The sequence below is a fragment of the Oncorhynchus nerka genome, linkage group LG22 (genome assembly GCF_034236695.1).
Source record: "Oncorhynchus nerka isolate Pitt River linkage group LG22, Oner_Uvic_2.0, whole genome shotgun sequence".
Taxonomy (NCBI): domain Eukaryota; kingdom Metazoa; phylum Chordata; class Actinopteri; order Salmoniformes; family Salmonidae; genus Oncorhynchus; species Oncorhynchus nerka.
The window spans coordinates 44,249,803-44,273,128 of NC_088417.1; the positions used below are offsets into that span (position 1 = coordinate 44,249,803).

General features: G+C 43.9%; 1 protein-coding gene across 3 annotated transcripts; it reads left to right on the plus strand.

Annotated features, from left to right (window-relative positions):
• Window positions 1-219: 219 nt before the first annotated feature.
• LOC115105236 (transcription elongation regulator 1-like) lies at window positions 220-23,072 on the plus strand. Of its 3 annotated transcripts, none has more exons than XM_029627002.2 (21): window positions 220-301; window positions 1,020-1,242; window positions 1,415-1,567; window positions 2,073-2,325; window positions 4,044-4,292; window positions 6,575-6,637; window positions 8,701-8,895; window positions 9,151-9,257; window positions 9,422-9,510; window positions 9,606-9,769; window positions 16,132-16,207; window positions 17,184-17,322; window positions 18,376-18,465; window positions 19,688-19,806; window positions 19,949-20,099; window positions 20,501-20,665; window positions 20,906-21,088; window positions 21,349-21,528; window positions 21,747-21,830; window positions 21,955-22,055; window positions 22,385-23,072. In XM_029627002.2, exons 1-21 carry the CDS (start codon window positions 255-257, stop codon window positions 22,584-22,586), a joined length of 3,033 nt encoding a protein of 1,010 aa, XP_029482862.2. In that variant the 5' UTR covers window positions 220-254; the 3' UTR covers window positions 22,587-23,072. The 3 variants fall into 3 exon arrangements, with proteins under 3 accessions (XP_029482862.2, XP_029482864.2, XP_029482865.2); XM_029627004.2 differs by having other exon boundaries at window positions 9,425-9,510; XM_029627005.2 differs by lacking the exon at window positions 6,575-6,637.
• Window positions 23,073-23,326: the final 254 nt, after the last annotated feature.

Genomic DNA, 23,326 nt, shown 5'->3' on the forward strand with positions numbered 1-23,326 from the left:
GTTGCCTGTTTTGCCATCTGTTATGAAATAGTTACATATCAATAGTTGGGAAAGTCCTAACTGAACAAAACACATCACAGTGGCTAGACGCAGAGCCCTCTGCCCAGACGATGTTGACTATTTATGCATCCAATCAGATGTTAATACCGACTGACCCCCCCCCCCTACTATGATTGACAGGCCATTTGGCCAATGCTGTTTCCAAGTTTGTGTTAAGGAGGTGTTTCCAGGAAGAATCGTTTGATTTCCCTGTAATGGCGGACCACGGAGACGGTGACAGTATTGGGTTTAACGACAACAGGTGAGGTTATAGGTTATATCGATATTTGTGATAATGTTTTCTGCGGTTGTTAACTTGACATTATTGTGAAACTGAACTCCCAATGATTTGTTATATGCGCTCGCGAGGACATTCGTTGCTGCCGCTGACTGTTCAATGTGGCCACGCTAGTTAGTTGCTAACATTAGCCTCGTAACGTTAGCTAACTAGACAACCTGACTCATCGTATATTTTGCTAAAAGGTGATGCTATTCGTCGAGTTAAGCAAAGCAGTTTCAACATAAACTACTTAATAGCTACTTAGACACGGACGATTGTTTCTGAAATGGTCCGTTAGCGTTAGCTGGGCGTGCAGACTGCGCCTCAATTTGAATGGCATAACATTAGCCAACGTTAGTTAGCCTAGAGTAGCTACATTAGCTAACTGGTCAGCATACACATTTACTAGTTACTGTTCATTGGCCCGCGGATTACCAGTTTAACCAGTGAAACTGTCAAATTTAGCGACAGTCACTGCGTCGTTTGATGCCATCAAGTGATGAATCGCTAGCTTGACCGCGCAACGTAAGTAATACGCTAGCTACTATAGTTAGCTAGCTTGATAACATGAGTGAATATTTTGAGACGCTAGTCTGTTGCTACAAACAGTAACCTGAACATGGGTAGGAAAGCTAGCGAGTAAAATGTTGTGTTGATTTTGATTTGGTTCATGAGCCAGGTCCATTTGGTTTGTTTCCAGGATGACGCAGCAGACGTTGCGTTTCCGCGGCCCTGCTCCTCCTCCAACCCCAGTGATGCGTGGTCCACCCCCACTTCTCAGACCCCCGCCTCCCCCTTTCGGTATGATGAGAGGGCCTCCACCAAGGGGGCCACCATTCGGGCGTCCACCGTTTGACCCCAGCATGCCACCCATCCCCCCACCAGGAGGCATGCCCCCGCCTCTCGGACCCCCTCACCTACAGGTACACCTGCCAGTGATGCAAGGATATTTTTAGAATTTATGACCATCCATCTATTCTAAAGTATGACTGCGGCACTTTTGGTCTGTCAGAGCTCGGAATGCATTGAGAGCCAGAACATCAGACTGCATAGTTAGTATAAAAGGCTTGAAATTGGAATGTTTTTGTTTTTCAGAGACCTCCTTTCATGCCCCCTCCAATGGGCAGCATGCCCCCACCCCCAGGAATGCTATTCCCCCCTGGAATGCCCCCAGTTCCAGGAGCTGGAGCCCCTACTCTGCCCCTTGCTGAGGAGATCTGGGTGGAGAACAAGACACCGGAGGGAAAAGTAAAGAATGGCCTTTTACATTGGGCTGTTACATAGTTCTGTAATATTTCAACCTACCGGAATTAATATTTTCCTTTGTTTCCCTCATAAGTTATAGATGGGTTTGTTGTTTAGCAACACAACTGACGCATGCACAACTATGGGGTAAAACAGGCTTAGATTGTTGACATGTAAACTATTTGTTTATTGAAAACATAAATACATTTGAATTTCTCTCAAATATATTGTGACAGTTGTTGATTAGCTTGTGAATTTTAGCCATATTAGCGTAGACGTGACATCAGTCAAAACACCTCCCAACAAGGCATGGTATCAAGAACAAGATAACACCAGCTGAAATGAGCCACCTGCGATTCCCCACATGGCAGCTTCTTGTCGTTGTTGCTAGCGGTCTGGCCATCCCAGAATCAAAACACCACACAGACTTCTGCCCCATTGAAGTGTGCACATTGTTTTCGTGACGTTGTAAACCAACCCGTCTATCTCCCCCTACCCTTCCCCCTAGGCGTACTACTACAATGCCAGGACTCGAGAGTCAGCCTGGAGCAAACCTGAGGGGGTGAAGGTGATCCAGCAGTCAGAGCTCAACCCTGTTATGGTGACCCCGGTGGGGACGGGAGCCTCCTCCAGTAGCATCACATCAGTCAGCACTACAGCTGCTATACCCTCCCCAGTGTCCACACAGGCCCCTGCCCCATCCAGCACCTTGACCACCAGCCCAGACTCCACCACCACCTCTGTGTCCCAGACCATTGCTAGTGAGTACATACAGTGCCTTGCAAAAGTTTTCATCCACCTTGGTGTTTTTCATACTTTTTTTGTATTACAACCTTTAATTTAAATAGATTTTCATTTGGATGTCATGTAATGGACATACACAAAATACTCCAAACTGGTGAAGTGAGATGGAAAAAAATAACTTGAGAAGTGGTGCGTGCATATGTATTTACCCCCTTTGCTATGAAGCCCCTAAATAAGATCTGGTGCAACCAATTACCTTCAGAAGTTGTGTAATTAGTTAAATAAAGTCCACCTATGCAATCTAAGTGTCACATGACCCTTCACATGATTTCAGTGTATATACACATGTTCTGAAAGGCCCCAGAGTCTGCTGCACCACAAAGACCACGGAGCTCTACAAACAGGTCAGGGACCAAGTTGTGGAGAAGTACAGATCAGGGTTGGGTTATAAAAAAAAAACATATCAGAAACTTTGAACATCCTACGGAGCACCATTAAATCCATTATTAAAAATGGAAAGAATATGGCACCACAACAAACCTGCCAAGAGAGGGCTGCCCACAAACTCACGGACCAGGCAAGGAGGGAATTAATCAGAGAGGCAGCAAAGATAACCCTGGAGGAACTCTAATCTCTGCTGTGGAGCTTTGCAGAATCTGTACATTTTACAGATTCTCTTTACAGAAGAGTGGTCAGAAAAAAGCCATTGCTTAAAGAAAAAAATAAGCGAACACGTTCGCCAAAAGGCATTTGGGAGACTCCCCAAACATATGGAAGAAGGTACTCTGGTCAGATAAGCTTTTTGACCATCAAGGAAAACGCTATGTCTGGCGCAAACCCAACACCTCATCACCGTGAGAACACAATCCCCACAGTGAAGCGTGGTGGTGGCAGCATCCTGCGGTGGGGATGTTTTTCATCGGCAGGGACTGGGAAACTGGTCAGAATTGAAGGATTGATGGATGGTGCTAAATACAAGGATATTCTTGAGGGGAATCTGTTTCAGTCCTCCAGAGATTTGAGACTGGGTCAGAGGTTCACCTTCCAGCAGGTCAATGACCCTAAGCATACTGCTAAAGCAACACTCGAGTGGTTTAAGGGGAAATATTTCAATGTCTTGGGATGGCCTAGGCAAATCCCAGACCTCAATCCAATTGAGAATATGTTGTATGACTTGAAGATTTCTGTACACCAGTGGAACCCATCCAACTTGAACAAGCTGGAACAGTTTTGCCTTGAAGAATTGGCAAAAATCCCAGTGGCTAGATGTGCCAAGCTTATAGAGACAAACCCCAAGAGACTTGCAGCTGTAATTGCTGCAAAAGGTGCCTCTACAAAGTATTGACTTGAGGGGGTGAAGAGTTATGCATGCTCAAGTTCAGTTTTTTTGTGATATTTGTTTGTTTCACACACACACATTTTGCATCTTCAAAGTTGTAGGCATGTTGTGAAAAATCAAATGATACAAACCCCCCAAAAATACATTTTACAGGTTGTAAAAGGCAACAAAATAGAAAAATGCCCAGGGGGGTGAATACTTTCGCAAGCCACTGTAAATGGGAGAGGGACATCTGGGTCCCATCAAAGTTTTTGGCATGTCTGACCTTTTGTATGGTGAGAAATCCTGATTTTGGTGAAGTTCACAAAGTTGGTAATGGGTTGTTTTCTGCTTGTTTATGGTTGGTTGTACTACATGACCAGACTGTGTTGCAACTGTCTGCTGGTCTTTGTCCAGTTTCTGCTGCTACAGATCTGCAGCCTGTGGCCTCCGTTCCCTCCAGTGTTGCGGTGACCATCAGTGTAGCCACCGTGCCATCCTCCGTGACACCAGTCCAGACCATGTCCCTGCTGCCCCAGAGTCTCCCAACTGGCCTGCCCCACCACGCCATGTCCCAGCCTCACACGGCCACTATCCCAGGCTTCCCCCCAGGGGTCATGCACCCCTTCAGATTGCCTCTACCAGGCATGCACATCCCACTGCCCGGTAAGACATAAGCTCCCTCATCCCAAACCCTCCGCTCTCTACCCACTTTTAACAGTACTGCCTCTTCACCCCTTTCCACACTGTCATGTGTCATCTCTTCATTTGTTTGTCATAATGTTAGGTCTCCTATTTTCATCTTCTGGTAAAGCAATAGGTTAAACAATTATTGTAGAATGGTCCTGGTCAAGGCTGGAGTAAATAATTGGGCAAATCAATTCAACTTCTTTCTACTTCGTTTTTTATGATTCTTAAAACTTTTCCACTGGCATTTAAAATTAGGGCCACGTTCGAATGGAATTCTCAAATTCAAGCTGGGTTGAGGGAAACCCAGGCCAGTGCAGCCCATTTTCACAACTGGTGCCAGCTCGATTAGAACTCTGGCTGGTAATTCTGTTAATATGCAACCATCAAGCTGATCACTGCTGGCTGCTGATATGTTTAGCTAGCTTGTCTGGGCTCATTGCTCTTAGCTAGCACATTGACTACTGCAGAACTGCTTGTCTGACATTACATGAATTTCCACCATAGCTGGATCCTTCATTCATTTTTGCACTACACAAACTTTTGAACAGTCAGCCCTCAAAATGCTAGCTACCTAACGTTAGCCAGTAAATCAGTTGAAACAAGCTAGCTAACGTGCGCCAGCAGCAAATTTTTCTGGTCAGGTCGTTTTGAAAGCTAGCAAGCTACATCATATCAAACAGGTCGTTTCGTTTGCTTGGTTAGATAGCTAGCAAATAGTCAATGCCATGATAAGCAATGTAGGATTTAAGCTATCTCGCCTGTTATGCTGGCATCGACGCTAACCGTTTAGCTAGCTAACTGATGTAAGTCTGGCTGGTACTGATAGGACTATGTGATAACGTTAGTTATTGCATGGTGAGGGTGAATTAAATTATTCAACATCTTGCTAGTTAGCAACATTGGCAAAGCCAGTTGCAGTCACATTGGCTACCTAACAACATGACATTTCTAATTTCTGGAAGCAGTGGAAATGCAATTTCAGCTAGCCAAACAAAGAAAGCCCAATCTGGGTTGACTTCAAAGTGCCAATGAAAATAGTTTTATTCCACATTCAACTCATTTTACACTGCATAAAAATATGAACGCAACATGTAAAGTGTTGCTCCCATGTGTTTCATGAGCTGAAATAAAAGATCCCAGAAATGTTCCATATGCACAAAAGGCTTTTTGTTGTTGCTCAAATTGGTTTGCATCCCTGTTTAGTGAGCATTTATCCTCCGTCACAATCATCCACCTGACGGGTGAAGCTGATTTTAAACAGCATGATCATTACACAGGTGCACTGTGTGCTGGGTACAATAAAAGGCCACTAAAATGTGCAGTTTTGTCACATAACACAATGCAACAGATATCTCAAGTTGTGGGAGCGTGCAAATGTCATGCTGACTGCAGGAATGTCCACCGGCGCTGTAGCCAGAGAATTTAATGTTTATTTCTCTACCATAAGCCATCTCCAATGTTTTAGAGAATTTGGCAGTGCCTCACAACCGCAGACCACATGGTGTCGTGTGGGCGAGCGGTTTGCTTATGTCAACGTTGTGAACAGAGTGCCCCATGGTGGGGTTATGGTATGGGCAGGCATAAGCTGCGGACAACAAACACAATTGCATTTTATCAATGGCAATTTGAATGCCTGGAGATACCGGGACAAGATCCTGAGGTCCATTGTCGTGCCATTCATACGCAGCCATCACCTCATGTTTCAGCATGGTAACGCACAGCCCCATGTCGCAAGGATCTGTACACAATTCCTGAAAGCTGAATATGTCCCAGTTCTTCCTTGACCTGCACACTCACAATATATTTCACTGTTTTACTGTAATTCAGTAAAGTCTTTGAAATTGTTGCAGGTTGAGTTTTTTCCCCCAAGTTTTTTTCTTGCACTAATTATTGCAGAAACAAGTCCCCTTCAGTCCTGTAAATGTCAGCATTACCCAAGTTCAGCAAGGCGCCAGGAGAAAACAAATGCAGGAGCAAATTCAAAGGCTTTTGACATACTGTTAATTTTAGCTGACTGTTTCTGTCCTCCAGAGAGGAAGAAAACAATTGTTCAATACTCTCTCCATTTACATGACCAAATGATTCTTCCATATGGTTGTTGCCAGGAAGAGAATACTAATGTGGTTTTATCAAAGTGATATTATAGTTGTGGGCCTAGTTTTGTATATGTGTTGTGTCAATAGCTGTCTGCTTTGCCCTGGCAGCTGGCACCTCTTCTCCTGTGTCCCAACAACATGCTTGCTTGTCCGTTCTTGCAGGTGTAGCAATGATGCAGATAGTAGGCGCTCCCTATATAAAGACAGTCTCCCCCAACAATAACGGTAATTCTTTCAAACGTCTCCAGTCAGCATTTTGTTAGGTGGCATGTTAGTGGTGTGTTGTGAAAATTATGCTTCTTATTTTTTGCCGCTTAACAATGTGAAAGTATTGCTGTCGTATCTTTTTCCTTTATATTTCCTCAACATTAGTGATTTAGACATTTTAGGACATTCTTTCTTGTTTAAACTATACAGTTCTGATGCTTTTTTTTCTCCCCCGAACAGAGACATCTCTGCCCTTGTAATTATGATAAACAACCAATTTATTCTTGGCATCAGTGTGACGTCTTGTTGGACGTAACCGCGTTGTAGACTTGCATCAGTAATGTCACTGTTATTCTGTTGGTTTTAGCTAGGCTACTTTAGCAGGGTAACATTTTTAAGAGCGGAGTGGTCATTTATTTTGTAGACAGTGACAAGGAGTATTGGACCTTGTTTCGACAGGCACCCTTATTTTCCATTCAGTAGAGGATAATAATCACATGAATGTTTTATTTTCATTTGATAATCATTTTCTTGTTGTGGCATGCCTTTTGTGTGTTTTTGTTAACATCTCAGTGGCTTAGTTTAGATGTTACCTGTGTGACTAACCAGGGAAGGCCGATTTCTTTCCAGTGTGGGCAATTAGGTGTAAACCTTTCTATATTTCAGGTGAATTCTTATATTATATACACAACCGGTCAAATGTTTTAGAACACCTACTTATTCAATGGTTTTTCTTTTCTTTTTACTATTTTATACGTTGTAGAATAATGGTGAAAACATCAACTATGAAATATCACATATGGAATCATGTAGTAACCAAAAGTGTTAATCAAATCTAATGTTTTTTTATTTAAACGTTTTTTAAATTTTTTAAAGATTCTTCAAATAGCCACCCTTGATGACCGCTTTGCACACTCTTGGCTTTCTCAACTAGCTTCACCTGGAATACTTTTCCAACAGTCTTGAAGGTGTTCCCACTTGTGCTGAGCACTTGTTGGCTGCTTAAATAAATGAATCACTAGCAAAGCACCCCACACCATAACACCACCTACTCCATGCTTTACGGTGGGAAACACACATGGGAAGATCATCCGTTCACCCACACCACATCTCACAAAGAGGCTGGAACCAAAAATCTCTGATTTGGACTCCAGACCTAAGGACAGATTTCCACTGGTCTATTGTCCATTGCTTGTGTTTCTTTGCCCAAGCAAGTCTCTTCTTATTGGTGTCCTTTAGTAGTGGTTTCTTTGCAGCAATTTGACCATAAAGGCCTGATTCCATACAGTCTCCTCTGAACAGTGGATTGTGTCTTACTTGAACTCTGTGACACCTTTATTTGGGCTGCAATTTCTGAGGCTTGTAACTTTTCCTCTGCAGCAGAGGTAACTCTGGGTCTTCATTCCTGTGGCGGTCCTCATGAGAGCCAGTTTTATCATAGCGCTTGCGACTGCACTTGATATTATCCGGATTGACTGACCTTCATGTCTTAAAGTAATGATGGACTGTTGTTTCTCTTCGCTTATTTGAGCTGTTATTGCTGTAATTTGGACTTCATCTTTACCAAATAGGGCTATCTTCTGTATACCCCCCTTCCTTTTCACAACACAACTGATTGGCTCAAATGCATTAATTTGTGGGATTTATTTCCTTAGCTTTTAACAAGGCACACCTGTTAATTGAAATGCATTCCATGTGACTACCTCATGAAGCTGGTTGAGAGCCTGCCAACTGTGTGCAAGGCAAAAGGTGGCTATTTGAAGAATCTCAAATATATACTTGTTTGGTTACTACATGATTCTGTGTTATTTCATACTTTTGTTGTCTTCACTATTATTCTACAATGTAAAAAAATAAATAAGAGAAACCCTTGAATGAGAAGATGTTCTAAAACTTTTGACTGGTAGTGCACATCAATATATTTTAGGAATAAGAGGCACTAGCAAAGATGTCATCAACCTCTGCTACTAACCATCCCATGCTGTATTTTTGGTGTTGATTAGATGTGCAATAGATTGGGGTTAGGAGTTTATCAGAGCTGAATGTCTTAAGAAGTAGTCTGTGTATTTCACCTTCTACAGGTATGTTGCCCGGCATGGCCCCTCCCCTTGTTCCCATGATGCACCACCCCCAATTGGCCCTGGCGGCGCCTGCCTTGGCAGGCCTCCAACTCCCAGAGTGGTCCGAGTACAAAACGGCCGATGGGAAAACCTACTACTACAACAACCGCACACTAGAGTCCACCTGGGACAAGCCCCAGGAACTACGGGAGAAAGGTTGGTCTATTTAAATCTTGGGTCTCTACAGCCAGCTATCATTCTTCCTGGACTGGTTAGGGATAGTGAAACTGGTTAGTGAAATATTGATGATGGCGCTGACGGAGATGGCAGCATCACGACTAGCTCTTAGGAAACTTCGCACAAACATTTCGCTACACCCGCAATAACATCTGCTAATCACGTGTATGGGACCAATAAAATTGTATATTTAACTGTTGCATGTCTAACGTGTGTGAGTTTCTCCTCCTGTAGAGAGGGAGGCAGAGAAGGCCAAGGAGAGGCAGCAGGCCCTGGAGGAGGAGGCCATGGAGATGGAGGACGAGGAGCCCAAAATAGAACCCCCTAATGAGATGAAAGAGGTAAGAGAGCTGGCGTGGTCTCCTAGTCAGAAAGTTAGCATCAAACGTTCAACAGCCCTTCTTTAATTTTTAAATTTTTTTTACATCCGCAGCATTAAATGTTAAAATTTGATAGGGTGGATCATTTGAAGAATACTCTTAACGGTTGTATTCCTTTCATTGAGGAGGTTAAGGAGGAAGAGATGACTGAAGAAGAGAAGACTGCACAGAAAGCCAAGCCAGTGGCCACTAACCCTATCCCTGGCACTCCCTGGTATGTACCCACTGATGGTGATGGAGCCATGTGCTGTTGTATGAGGCTGAACTTGAATCACTCTCCTGCCCATGTGCCCTATTGAACATGTGTAGGTGTATTGTGTGGACCGGTGACGAGCGTGTTTTCTACTACAATCCCACCACGCGTCTCTCCATGTGGGACCGGCCAGATGAGCTGGTGGGACGGGCCGACGTTGACAAGAATATCCAGGAACCACCTCACAAAAGAGGCCTGGAGGACGCCACCAAGAAGCTGGGTACGAACACGCACACCCCCAAAAAAAGTTTGATTTTAGGAGAAGGTTTTACCAACTTTGTCATCTATTTTATGAGCTGAACGGCACTGTTAGGAGGAGAAGTTTAATTTCCAAGCGGTCAAGAACATTCGTTTTTGAGACTGGGTTTCACCAAAGCTGTGTTGTGTTCATTAGTTACAGAGGGGTCTGAAATTGACACCCTTGATAAAGATGAGCAGAAATGAATGGTGGAAAATAAATAATTCATATACTGAGCTAAATTGTACGTTCCAAAAATTGCATAGAGAAAGAGATTTTATTTAACAAATAAATTCATATATAGATCAAAATTGACACCCCTGTTTTCAATACCTTTCAATATGTCACCCTGCGAGGATAACGACACTGAGGCTTTTTCTAAAATGTTTTATGAGTTAGAGAACACATTGGGAGGGATCTTTGCCCCTTCATCCATACAGAATCCTTCCAGATTCTTGATATCCATTGTCTGCGCTTATAAACTGCCTTCTTCCATTCAAACCACAGGTTTTCAATCGGGTTGAAGTCCGGAGACTGCTAGCCATTGCAAAATGTTGATTTTTGTGGCCAATATACCATTCCTTTGTGTGTGTTTTTTTATATGTGGTTGTTGTTATTGTCTTGCTGGAAGATCCACTTGTGGCTAAGTTTCAGCCTCGTTAGGGGACGCAACCAGATTTCCCCCTTAAATGTCCTGGATTAAGTTATATCAGGGTCCAGACACTACTTTTGCGATATCACTTTGTTTTCGAGAAACTTACCCCACCCAGCGAGTGACATCCTCGCTTTCGAATAAGGCTGTAACGTAACAAAATGTGTAAAGTCAAGGGGTCTGAATACTTTCTGAAGGACACTGTGTGTCCTGGTCATCTACACACAGTGCCTTTGGAAAATATTCAGACCCCTTGACTTTTTACATATTTTGTTACGTTACAGCCTTATTCTAAAATGGGGGGGAAAAAGATCCTTAGCAATCAACACAAAATACCCCATAAAGACAAATCGATAAGTTTTGACATTTCTTGCCAAATAAGATATCTTATTTAGACCCTTCAGACCCTTTTCTATGCGACTCAATTGAGCTCAGGTGCATCCTGTTTTCATTGATCATCCTTGATTGGAGTCCACCTGTGGTAAATTCAATTGATTAGAGATGATTTGTAAAGGCACACACCTGTAAATACAAAGTTCCACAGTTGACAGTGCTCAGAGCGAAAACTAAGCCATGAGGTCCAAGGAATTGTCCGTAGAGCTCCGAGACAGGATTGTGTCGAGTCACAGATCTTGGGGAAGGGTACCAAAACATGTCTGACGCATTGAAGGTCCACAAGAACACAGTGGTCTCCATCATTAAATGGAAGAAGTTTGGAACCATGAAGACACTTCCTAAAGCTGGCCACCCGGCCAAACTGAGCAATCGGGGGAGAAGGGCCTTGGTCTGGGAGGTGACCAAGAACCCAATGGTAAATCTGACAGAGCTCTAGAGCTCTTCTGTGGAGATCGAAGAATCTTCCAGATGGACATTTATGGTTGTGGCCAGACGGAAGCCACTCCTCAGTAAAAGGCACATGACAGCCCGCTTGGAGTTTTCCAAAAGGCACCTAAACATTCTGACCATGAGAAACAAGATTCTCTGGTCTGATGAAACCAAGATTGAACTCTTTATTCTGAATGCCCAAAGTCACGTCTGGAGGAAACCTGGCACCATCCATATGGTGAACCATGGTGGTGGCAGCATCATGCTGTGGTGATGTTTTTCAGCAGCAGGGACTTGGAGACTAGTCAGGATCGAGGGAAAGATGATTGGGGCGGCAGCGTAGCCTAGTGGTTAGAGCGTTGGACTAGTAACCGGAAGGTTGCGATTTCAAACCCCCGAGCTGACAAGGTACAAATCTGTCATTCTGCCCCTGAACAGGCAGTTAACCCACTGTTCCCAGGCCGTCATTGAAAATAAGAATGTGTTCTTAACTGACTTATAAAGGTAAAAATAAAATAAAAATTGGAGCAAAGTACAGAGATCCTTGATGAAAACCTGCCCCAGAGCGCTCAGGACTTCAGACGTGTTTAGGGTCATTGTTCCAACAGGACAATGACCCTAAACACACAACCAAGACAACACAGGAGTTGCTTTGGGACAAGTCTCTGGATGTCCTTAAGTGACCCAGACAGAGCCCAGACTTGAACCCGATCTAACATCTCTGGAGAGACCTGAAAATAGCTGTGCAGCAACTCTCCCCATCCAACCTGACAGAGCTTGAGAGGATCTGCAGAGAAGAATTGGAGAAACTCTCCAAATACAGGTGTGCCAAGCTTGTAGCGCTGCCAAAGGTGCTTCAACAAAGGACTAAGTAAAGGGTCTGGATACTTGAGACGGCAAAACACCACTCTCAACGTCAACAGTGAAGAGGAAACTCCGGGATGATGGCCTTCAAGGTAGAATTCCTCCTTCCAGTGTGTTCTTTTGCTCATCTCAATATTATTTTTATTGGCCATTTTTATTGGCTTTTTCGTTGCCCCTTCACTGTTGATGTTGAGACTGGTGTTTTGCGGGTACTATTTAATGAAGCTGCCAGTTGAGGACTTGTGAGGCGTCTTTCTCAAACTAGACACTAATGTACACTGCTCAAAAAAAATAAAGGGAACACTAAAATAACACATCCTAGATCTGAATGAATGACATATTCTTATTAAATACTTTCTTTACATAGTTGAATGTGCTGACAACAAAATCACACAAATGATCAATGGAAATCAAATGTATCAACCCATGGAGGTCTGGATTTGGAGTCACACTCAAAATTAAAGTGGAAAACCACACTACAGGCTGATCCAACTTTGATGTAATGTCCTTAAAACAAGTCAAAATGAGGCTCAGTGTGTGTGTCCTCCACATGCCTGTATGACCTCCCTACAACGCCTGGGCATGCTCCTGATGAGGTGGCGGATGGTCTCCTGAGGGATCTCCTCCCAGACCTGGACTAAAGCATCCGCCAACTCCTGGACAGTCTGTTGGTGGATGGAGCGAGACATGATGTCCCAGATGTGCTCAATTGGATTCAGGTCTGGGGAACGGGCGGGCCAGTCCATAGCATCAATGCCTTCCTCTTGCAGTAACTGCTGACACACTCCAGCCACATGAGGTCTAGCATTGTCTTGCATTAGGAGGAACCCATGGCCAACCGCACCAGCATATGGTCTCACAAGGGGTCTGAGGATCTCATCTCAGTACCTAATGGCATTCAGGCTACCTCTGGTGAGCATATGGAGGGCTGTGCGGCCCCCCAAAGAAATGCCACACCATGACTGACCCACCTCCAAACCGATCATGCTGGAGGATATTGCAGGCAGCAGAACGTTCTCCACGGCGTCTCCAGTCTGTCACGTGCTCAGTGTGAACCTGCTTTCATCTGTGAAGAGCACAGGGCGCCAGTGGCGAATCTCTGGCAAATGAAAAACGTCCTGCACGGTGTTGGGCTGTAAGCACAACCCCCACCTGTGGACGTCGGGCCCTCATACCACCCTCATGGAGTCTGTTTCTGACCGTTTGAGCAGACACATGCACATTTGTGGCCTGCTGGAGGTCATTTTGCAGGGCTCTGGCAGTGCTCCTCCTGCTCCTCCTTGCACAAAGGCGGAGGTAGCGGTCCTGCTGCTGGGTTGTTGCCGTCCTACGGCCTCCTCCACGTCTCCTGATGTACTGGCCTGTCTCCTGGTAGCGCCTCCATGCTCTGGACACTACGCTGACAGACACAGCAAACCTTCTTGCCACAGCTCGCATTGATGTGCCATCCTGGATGAGCTGCACTACCTGAGCCACTTGTGTTGGTTGTAGACTCCGTCTCATGCTACCACTATAGTGAAAGCACCGCCAGCATTTAAAAGTGACCAAAACATCAGCCAGGAAGCATAGGAACTGAGAAGTGGTCTGTGGTCCCCACCTGCAGAACCACTCCTTTATTGAGGGTGTCTCGCTAATTGCCTATAATTTCCACCTGTTGTCTATTCCATTTGCACAACAGCATGTGAAATGTATTGTCAATCCGTGTTGCTTCCTAAGTGGACAGTTTGATTTCACAGAAGTGTGATTGACTTGGAGTTACATTGTGTTGTTTAAGTCTTCCCTTTATTTTTTTGAGCAGTGTACTTGTCCTCTTGCTCAGTTGTGCACTGGGGCCTCCCACTCCTCTTTCTATTCTGGTTAGAGCTTGTTTGCGCTGTTCTGTGAAGGGCATAGTACACAGTGATGTATGAGATTTTCAGTTTCTTGGCAATTTCTCGCATGGAATTGCCTTAATTTCTCAGAACAAGAATAGACTGAGTTTCAGAAGAAAGGGCTTTGTTTCTGGCCATTTTGAGCCTGTAATCGAATCCACAAATGCTGATGCATTAGTCTAAAGAAGGCCAGTTTTTATTTTTATTGCTGCATTAATCAGCACAACAGTTTTCAGCTGTGCTAACCTAATTGCAAAAGAGTTTTCTAATGATCAATTAGCCTTTTTAAAATTATAAACTTGGATTAACTAACCCTACATGACATTGGAACACAGGCCCATTGTCAGCAACCATCACTCCTATGTACATATTCCATAAAAAATCTGCCATTTCCAGCTACAATTGTCATTTACACCATTAACGATGTGTACACTGTATTTCTGATCAATTTTATGTTACTTTAATTGACAAAAATTGATTTTTTTTTTTTTAAACAATGAATTTTCTAAGTGACCCTAAACTTTTGAACGGTAGTGTGTATATAAACTCAGCAAAAAAAGAAACTTCCCCTTTTCAGGACCCTGTCTTTAAAACATCATTTGTAAAAATCCAAATAACTTCACAGATCTTCATTGTAAAGGGTTTAAACACTGTTTCCCATGCTTGTTCAATGAACCATAAACAATGAATGAACATGCACCTGTGGAACGGTCGTTAAGACACTAACAGCTTACAGATGGTAGGCAATAAAGGTCACAGTTATGAAAACTTAGGACTCTGAAAAACACCAAAAGAAAGATGCCCAGGGTCCCTGCTCATCTGCATGAATGTGCCTTAGACATGCTGCAAGGAGGCATGAGGACTACAGATGTGGCCAGGGCAATAAATTGCCATGTCCGTACTGTGAGATGCCTAAGACGGTGCTACAGGGAGACAGGAAGAACAGCTGATTTGTCCTCGCAGTGGCAGACCACGTGTAACAACACCTGCACAGGATCGGTACATCCGAACATCACACCTGCGGAACAGGTACAGGATGGCAATTGGATTGAGGTCTGGGATTTGACTAGGCCATTCCAAGACATTTAAATGTTTCCCTTTAAACCACTCAAGTGTTGCTTTAGCAGTATGCTTAGGGTCATTGTCCTGCTGGAAGGCGAACCTCCATCCCAGTCTCAAATCTCTGGAAGACTGAAACAGGCTTCCCTCAAGAATCTCCCTGGATTTAGCGCCACCCATCATTCCTTCAATTCTGACCTGTCCCCAGTCCCTGCCAACATTTTTAATAATGGATTTAATGGTGCTCTGTGGGATGTTCAAAGTTTGATTACTTTTTTTTATAACCCAACCCTGATCTGTACTTCTCCACAACTTTGTCCCTGACCTGTTTGGCGAGCTCCTTGGTCTTCGTGGTGCCCCTTGCTTAATGGTGTTGCAGACTATGGGGCCTTACAGAACGTGTGTGTGTGTGTCTGCGAGCGCACACGGAAATCCACAAAGAAATGGTTAATTGTCCTAAACAATCTAAATTCATCTGTCTCTGGAAACCCATTGAAAACTTGTGGTTTGAATTGAAGAGGGCAGTCCATAAGCGCAGATCAAGGATGTGGAAAGATTCTGTGTGGGAGAATGGTCTAAGATACCTCCAAATGTGTTCTCCCACTCATAAAACATATTAGAAAAAGGCTCTGCTTGTTTCCTTGCAAGGTGAGGTATTGAAAACAGGGGTGTCAGTCATTTTTTACCCTACCTTTTTGAGGGGAGAAAAGTAATACTTTTTAAACAATCGTCTTCTGAGCAATTGTATTAGTATAAAATGTTTTAGCATTCACTATAGCTCAGTATTTGAATATATTTTATACTGTAATTTTTGTCCATTTTTTTAATCAAGGGTGTCAATAATTTGACCCCACTGTATGTCCTAGCTAATTTAACTAGATGCATTACAAGGTCCAAAACATTTTTCCCATAAAATTACTGACAATAGCCCTAGCTATTCTCTTGACAATGAATTATTACCCAAGATTCCATAATCTTCACAGCCCTACTCTCATTATGCCTCTGTGGGTTTTCATGAGGATGGCCTCATTTATAATGTTACACAGCTGTCTTATCAATTATCGTTCCCTCAGGAATCAGCAAAGAGGAGCTGGAGGCGGCAGCAGAGGAAGCTCTGGAGGATGAGCCTGTGAAGGCCAAGAAGAGGAAGTAAGTCCACAGTCTACCTCTCCATCCAAGGGCCCAACACAGGGGCCAATAGCAGCATGAGGAGGCACTCAGTCATTCTTCCTCTTGTCTAAACAGATAAAACAGCATGTACAAATTCAAATAAACCTATAATGTACTCTGGCTAAAAATCTAAATTGTTAGTTGAAGGTTTTTGTGTTTTTTTTTTTGTCATCAAACCCTAAATTGCTTGATTTGGATATTTTTCTGTGGGGGTGGAGGGACTGACTATTTTGGTGGGAAGTAGTCTTTGACCCAGCTTGCACTGCCTTAGTAAAGCCTGATTTATGTCTTCACTGGGTCTGTTGAAGTCACTGTCCAGGTTACCCAATCAGTCACTGTTTCCCATCAGTGCCCTCCAAGCCTGCCTCTCCCTGCTACCCCAAACACTGGTCCAGTTGCACACGAGACTATTGTTCAGGGAAAAGGCCTGTAGAACACATGATGCCAACATGGGCCTCCAAGGTAACCACCTTGCTTCTAAAACTACTGCTTTAGGAACCCCAATGAAACAGCAAATTAAGACATTCACCTCACTGCCCTGTCCTGCCCTAGCTTTATGTGATTGTGGAACATGGAATCCCACGTTCATGACAATGAATATCAGTGGTCATGTATTTGACAAATCCTGCCACCTCCAAACCTGTAAGACCTACGCAAAGCCTACCGTATATAATTTGGAGTTCTCTTTTGTTAGAGATGCCCAGTGATTGAACAGTCAAGTATAGTGCACCTCCACTATTTCTTCGTCATACCACCTGGATAGAGAAGAACATATCGTTTCCCTATTTAAAGAACTTAAGTTGCACCCCAGTCCAGCCCCGTAAACTCCCCATCTATCATCAAATATATGTATAAAGCCCTTTTTTTTTTTTTACATCAGCAGATGTCACAAAGTGCTTCTAGCTCTCCCCTGTCCCTGTGTGCCTGGTCCCTGACGTGTTCCCTCTGCTTGCAGGAAGGAGGAAGTGATGAAAGAGGCGGACTCTGAGAAAGAGGCAGCCATGGAGGCGGAGCTGAAGGCGGCCCGAGAGCGGGCCATCGTGCCCCTGGAGAGCCGCATGACACAGTTCAGGGACATGCTGCTGAAGAGAGGGGTAAAACACTTCAATCCAACGCAATACTGTAACCAGCTCTGTAATGTTAGACACATTAATCTGAATGGAAGCCCACCAAGGTACACTCTTCAGTTAATTCTCCTTTTCCTTTTATTTTACTACTCTCCCTCCTGTCTCTGTCTTCTCTCTTATGCTCAGCTGAATGACAAATACCTTTCTGCCTATGTTTTGCTTTGGTAATACAAAAAAAAAGGAATACAAAATGTTAGATTAAAAAATATTAATGCAATGGTCTGATTTTTGAATTGTAATGATAGGCTATGGATTTGACATTTCACTATTTTATGTAGGGAAGACATGATTTCATAATTATCCATTTATTGTACATAACGGTGACCGTTTCATATCTTTCTTTTTTTGAAAATGACTCATGCCATATGCTGTATAGGTGTTTCTAACTATAGCTTTTGTTCCTAGAATTCAGTTCTTGGGTTTGTCCAATACCATCCATATGTCTACAGGCCTACACTGCCTATGACAGTCGTTAATGTTCCTTGTTTACAAACTGGCATGCAGAGTAGATAATAGCATATTTTTCATTGTTATAGTCTCGTCTCTAATCTGGGTTCAGCTTTCTTGTCTTCACCTTCTGTTTATGTATGACATGAACTGTGTCAACTTTTCTGTCCTATTTGACTAAACCCAGGTGTTCAACTTCTGTTCTGGCCCAACAGAAGCTTGTTGTAACTGACGCATCCAAAGCAGCAATAAAAAATACAAATCATTCTAAATTGTATTGTAAACCGTATTGTACTACCCTGGCAGGGGATTTATTTGGAGCTGCCTGCCTGGTCTCTGGAGCCTTTGCCATGGGCACCACCAGGCGTGATGCAGACATTTTATTGCCTTACTCTGCTCTTATTATATTGCTCCTTTGTGTGTCAGTAGTTTGAGGAGTAAAACGTGACTCATTCCGACCCTTTTCCTTGAAAGCAACTAAGTTGACTGATGAGTGAACTTGTTATGTGGATGCTGTTGAAGCCCACCTTGATTGGCCTGGTCTCATGCCCTCTTTTAACCCCGTGCCCACAGGTCTCAGCATTCTCTACCTGGGAGAAAGAGCTGCACAAGATTGTTTTTGACCCGCGGTATCTGCTGCTCAACCCAAAAGAGAGAAAGCAGGTATTGTATACTTACAGAATCATCTATTTGGTTTTAAAAGTATAAGAACATGTTTCCTTTGCCATATTCTGTGTTATGGTAACATGAGCTATGTTTGACTTTTGGGGGAAGGTCAGAACCCTGATATTAGGTAATGAATATCCTTAACCTCTAGCGTCAAGCAATCCCGTATCCGGGAGCGTAATCATAAGCTCATTACCATAACGCAACGTTTCCTATTCATGAAAATCGCAAATGAAATGAAATAAATATATTCAAACAAGCTTAGCCTTTTGTTAACAACACTGTCATCTCAGATTTTCAAAATACGCTTTTCAACCAAAGCTACACAAGCATTTGTGTAAGAGTATTGATAGCCTAGCATAGCATTAAGCCTAGCATTCAGCAAGGCAACATTTTCACAGAAACAAGAAAAGCATTCAAATAAAATGATTTACCTTTGAAGAACTTCGGATGTTTTCAATGACGAGACTCTTAGTTAGATAGCAAATGTTCATTTTTTCCAAAAATATTATTTGTGTAGACGAAATAACTCTGTTTTGTTCATCACGTTTGGCTAAGAAAAAGACAGGAAAATGCAGTCACTTACAACGCCAAACTTTTTTCCAAATTAGCTCCATAATATCGACAGAAACATGGAAAACGTTGTTTAGAATCAATCCTCAAGGTGTTTTTCACATATCTATTCGATAATCTATCAGTGGTGGCAGTTGGCTTATCAGCAGCAAACGGAAAAATACTGCAGCTGGAGATTACGCAATAATTGCGACGGAGGACACCAAGCGACCACCTGGTAGATGTAGTCTCTTATGGTCAATCTTCCAATGATATGCCTACAAATACGTCACAATTCTGTAGACACCTTGGGGGAAACGTAAGCTGACTCCTAGCTCCTTCACAGCCATATAAGGAGTCATTGGCATGAGGCGGTTTTAAAAAATGAGGCACTTCCTGATTGGATTATTTTCTGTAACATCAGTTCTGTGGCACTCACAGACAATATATTTGCAGTTTTGGAAACGTCAGTGTTTTCTTTCCAAAGCTGTCAATTATATGCATAGTCGAGCATCTTTTCGTGACTAAATATCTTGTTTAAAACGGGAACGTTTTTCATCCAAAAATTTAAATAGCGCCCCCTATATCCAAGAAGTTAAGGGTTACCTGCCACGAATGTCTTTATTTTCGCTAACTATTGTTCCATGTGTCTGCTGGTCTTGTACAGGTGTTTGACCAGTATGTGAAGACCCGGGCTGAGGAGGAGAGGAAGGAGAAGAAGAATAAACTGATGCAGTCTAAGGACGAGTTCAGGAAGATGATGGAGGATGCTAAGCTCACAGCCAGGTCAGACCTCACTTCAAACACCCATCAGTTCAAACATTGTCTTGGTATACCAGGCTGTGGCACTCATTAGTGATTTAGTGTCAAGTGTCCATTTTGCATTGTCGTTGTTTCTTGGACAACTAAGAGTCTTTGTTTGTTTCAGGACAACGTTCAGTGAGTTTGCCTCCAAGCACGCCAAGGACCAAAGGTTCAAGGCCATCGAGAAGATGAAGGACCGGGAGGCCATCTTCATTGAGTTCATGACCTCTCTCAAGAAGAAAGAGAAGGAGGACTCCAAGAACAGAGGAGAGAAGGTGAGCACTGTAAAAACCCATGGCCCACTGAATACAGACGCCTGAGGAAATTATATGTTGGGACAAGTACCTTGCTGCCTGGGTTGTGTGCTTAGGGAAACCTGGAAGATATCCGACACCTCTTTAAGGAATACCTAGGATAGGATAAAGTAATCCTTCTCACCCCCCCCCCCCCCTTAAAAGACCTAGATGCACTATTGTAAAGTGGCTGTTCCTCTGGATGTCATAAGGTGAAAGCACCAATTTGTAAGTCGCTCTGGATAAGAGCGTCTGCTAAATGACTTAAATGGAAATGGAAGAAATTCCTAAATTGTTAATTGACAACACTTAGAACAATCATTTAAGTTGTTGTTAAATGTCTACCTGACCAAGTGTGTGTTCTGCCCTCGTGTCTGTCCCAGGTGAAGCAGGACTTCTTTGAACTTCTTGGGGACCACCACCTGGATGGAGGGCAGCGCTGGAGCAAGGTGAAGGACAAGCTGGAGGGAGACCCCCGCTACAAGGCTGTGGAGAGCTCCAACACCAGAGAGGAACTCTACAAGCAGTATGTGGACAAGCAGGCCAAGGTGGGAGGAATAGCCTTGGCACCTCGCTCAGAGGCTGCCTGCAGCCCTCATTCATACACTGACTCCAGCTCTTCTGGCATCTAACTCAGCCCATAGGCACAAACCTGCCACTATTCAGTGGCGCCGTTTGAGCACTTGACGTGATGGGAGTCATCTGTCATGCCGCCTGTGATGATTGTGTGTGTATATTATGATGCTGCCTGTGTGTGTGTGTGTGACGGTTTCACTCTCTGCTGCCAGCACATGGACTCTGATAAGGAGAAGGAGATGGAGCGCGCCGCCAGGATAGAGGCCAGTCTGAGGGAGAGGGAGCGCGAGGTGCAGAAGGCCCGCTCTGAGCAGACCAAGGAGATCGACAGAGAACGGGAACAGCACAAGAGGGAGGAGGCCGTCCAGCACTTCAGAGCCCTCATGTCGGATATGGTGAGCTCTCTCTCACACACACACACACACACACACACACACACCTGAAGTTAGTTCACTGAATAAGAAAAATAGGACTATAATTACTAGTTTAACTTGGGTGTACCAAAAAATTGTCCCTGTTTCATATGACCTCTGGATGCAAAAAAGTAATTTATTATTTTAACTGCATTAATGCACAGCCTTGTGCAGTGATTTATGTGGACAAAGAACTACTTGCCAGATCCTAATGCTGGGGTTGTGTGTGTGTGTGTGGTCAGGTGAGGTCGTCTGACGCGTCGTGGTCAGACACCCGGCGTAACCTGCGTAAGGACCACCGCTGGGAGTCCGCCTCTCTGCTGGAGAGGGACGACAAGGAGAAACTGTTCAACGAACACGTGGAGACGCTCTCCAAGAAGAAGAAGGAGAACTTCAGACAGCTACTGGACGAGACCGTCATGGTGAGGGGCAATTTCTTTTGGCTGGTGTGACACTCCATTCCAGGGCATGTTGCACACTGACATGGCCGCATGAAATGGGAACTCACTGCAGTCCGTCTGAACGTGCTGTTGACATGAAGGTGGCGTCGTAGACGACGGACATGCATGTCATTCAGACATGGTGTGTAAATCCTGGGACAAATGACTTGATAGTAAGTGCTGTTGTTGTTCACCCAAAGATCACACTGACCACCACGTGGAAGGAGATGAAGAAGATCATCAAAGAGGACCCTCGCTGTATCAAGTTCTCCAGTAGTGACCGAGTAAGACCTCTGCTTTTCTCTTTACCTTCCTGTGTGCTGCTGTTTACGTCAGCTACCCATGTACTGGGCAAACACCAGGCGAAAAAAACACGCTGAGGGGTTTTGTGTGTGCTTTGTTTCTCAGAAGAAACAGAGAGAGTTTGAAGACTACATCAAAGACAAGTACATCACAGCCAAAGCTGACTTCCGTACGCTTCTGAAAGAGACCAAGTTCATCACGTACAGGTGGGTGATTGAACACATGGGCTGGCTTGACATCTTTACACTGCCACCTGAGGGAATGAGGTTTCAATTGAAATGTATCATATGTTGGTTTTACTTTTAATGGCATTTATACTTCTAATTCAGAATGGATTCTCAAAGAATTGCTTGTTTGCTACTGGGTCAGCAGGAGGCGCTATTGTTTCAACTGCACTGCCTCTTATTAACCCCTCCTATACTGTTGAATTGTTGTACTGTAGTCACAAGATATCGGCAAGATCCACCCTAGTCTTGTTTCTCCCAACACGTTATTTTTTTCCACTGACTGCTTCCACCCATGTTGTCCTCCTCAGGTCGCGGAAGTTGCTCCAGGAGTCTGACCAGCACCTGAAGGACGTGGAGAAGGTTCTGCAAAACGACAAGCGTTACCTGGTGCTGGACTGTGTCCCGGAGGAGAGGAGTAAACTAATCATGTTCTACATCGAGGACCTGGACCGCAGGGGTCCCCCTCCTCCCCCCACTGCTTCTGAGCCCACGCGACGCTCCACTAAGTGACCACGGAGAGTGCTAGAGAGCCAGAGCATGAACCCACCTGTCCTAGTGCAGTATTTAAAACTGTAACGTCGTAATGCCTCATCATAAACCCGGGAACATCCACCCCCTGTATTTATTAAATGCAGTTCTGGGCTGTCGTGGCTCTCCCCTCCTGCCTACAGGGCCTGATGATGATATGCCCACTTCCCTGTGACCCTTAACATCTGACCTTTGGCTAAGGTCAAAGGGATAGGCATAGTAATACATCTGTGGTTTTCAATCTGCTGCAGTTGCAGAAACCTACAACATGTGCGACAATGTAAATGATCAGTTTAGCTGTTTCTGTGACTCAAGGCATTGCAGGTCTTGGTAATAACTGTTAGAGGGTGTAATTTTCATGTACCATCTCACAGTACAGTTTAAATGCTTCTCAAAGCGGTTTAATTTTGATAGGTTGCTGTTTCTGTAAATGTTTTACTGGATTAAAGGCAACCTTTTTTTTGACAATCTTGTCCTATGATCTGTCAGTGTTTAATGGTTTTGTTACCAAACAATTTAAGAGTAAATCTATGTAGGTATCAAATGCCCTGTTTGTACCTGGAGCTAACATGTCCTGATCTCGTCCACATTCTGATTGTGTTCCCCATGGACATATGCCAGGCCCGCCAATATCCTCAAAGGAGACATTTAAAATAATCTAACAACGCAACATTAATGATTTTTTTCCCAGCAATTTTTACTTAGAATGACAGTCTACCCTG

Coding starts and splice junctions, on each gene's coding strand:
- LOC115105236 (XM_029627002.2), top strand. CDS start 255: ATGGCGGACCACGGAGACGGTGACAGTATTGGGTTTAACGACAACAG. Junction 9,770..16,131: donor GGACGCCACCAAGAAGCTGG/GTACGAACACGC, acceptor TCGTTCCCTCAG/GAATCAGCAAAGAGGAGCTG. Junction 19,807..19,948: donor GATGCTAAGCTCACAGCCAG/GTCAGACCTCAC, acceptor TGTTTGTTTCAG/GACAACGTTCAGTGAGTTTG.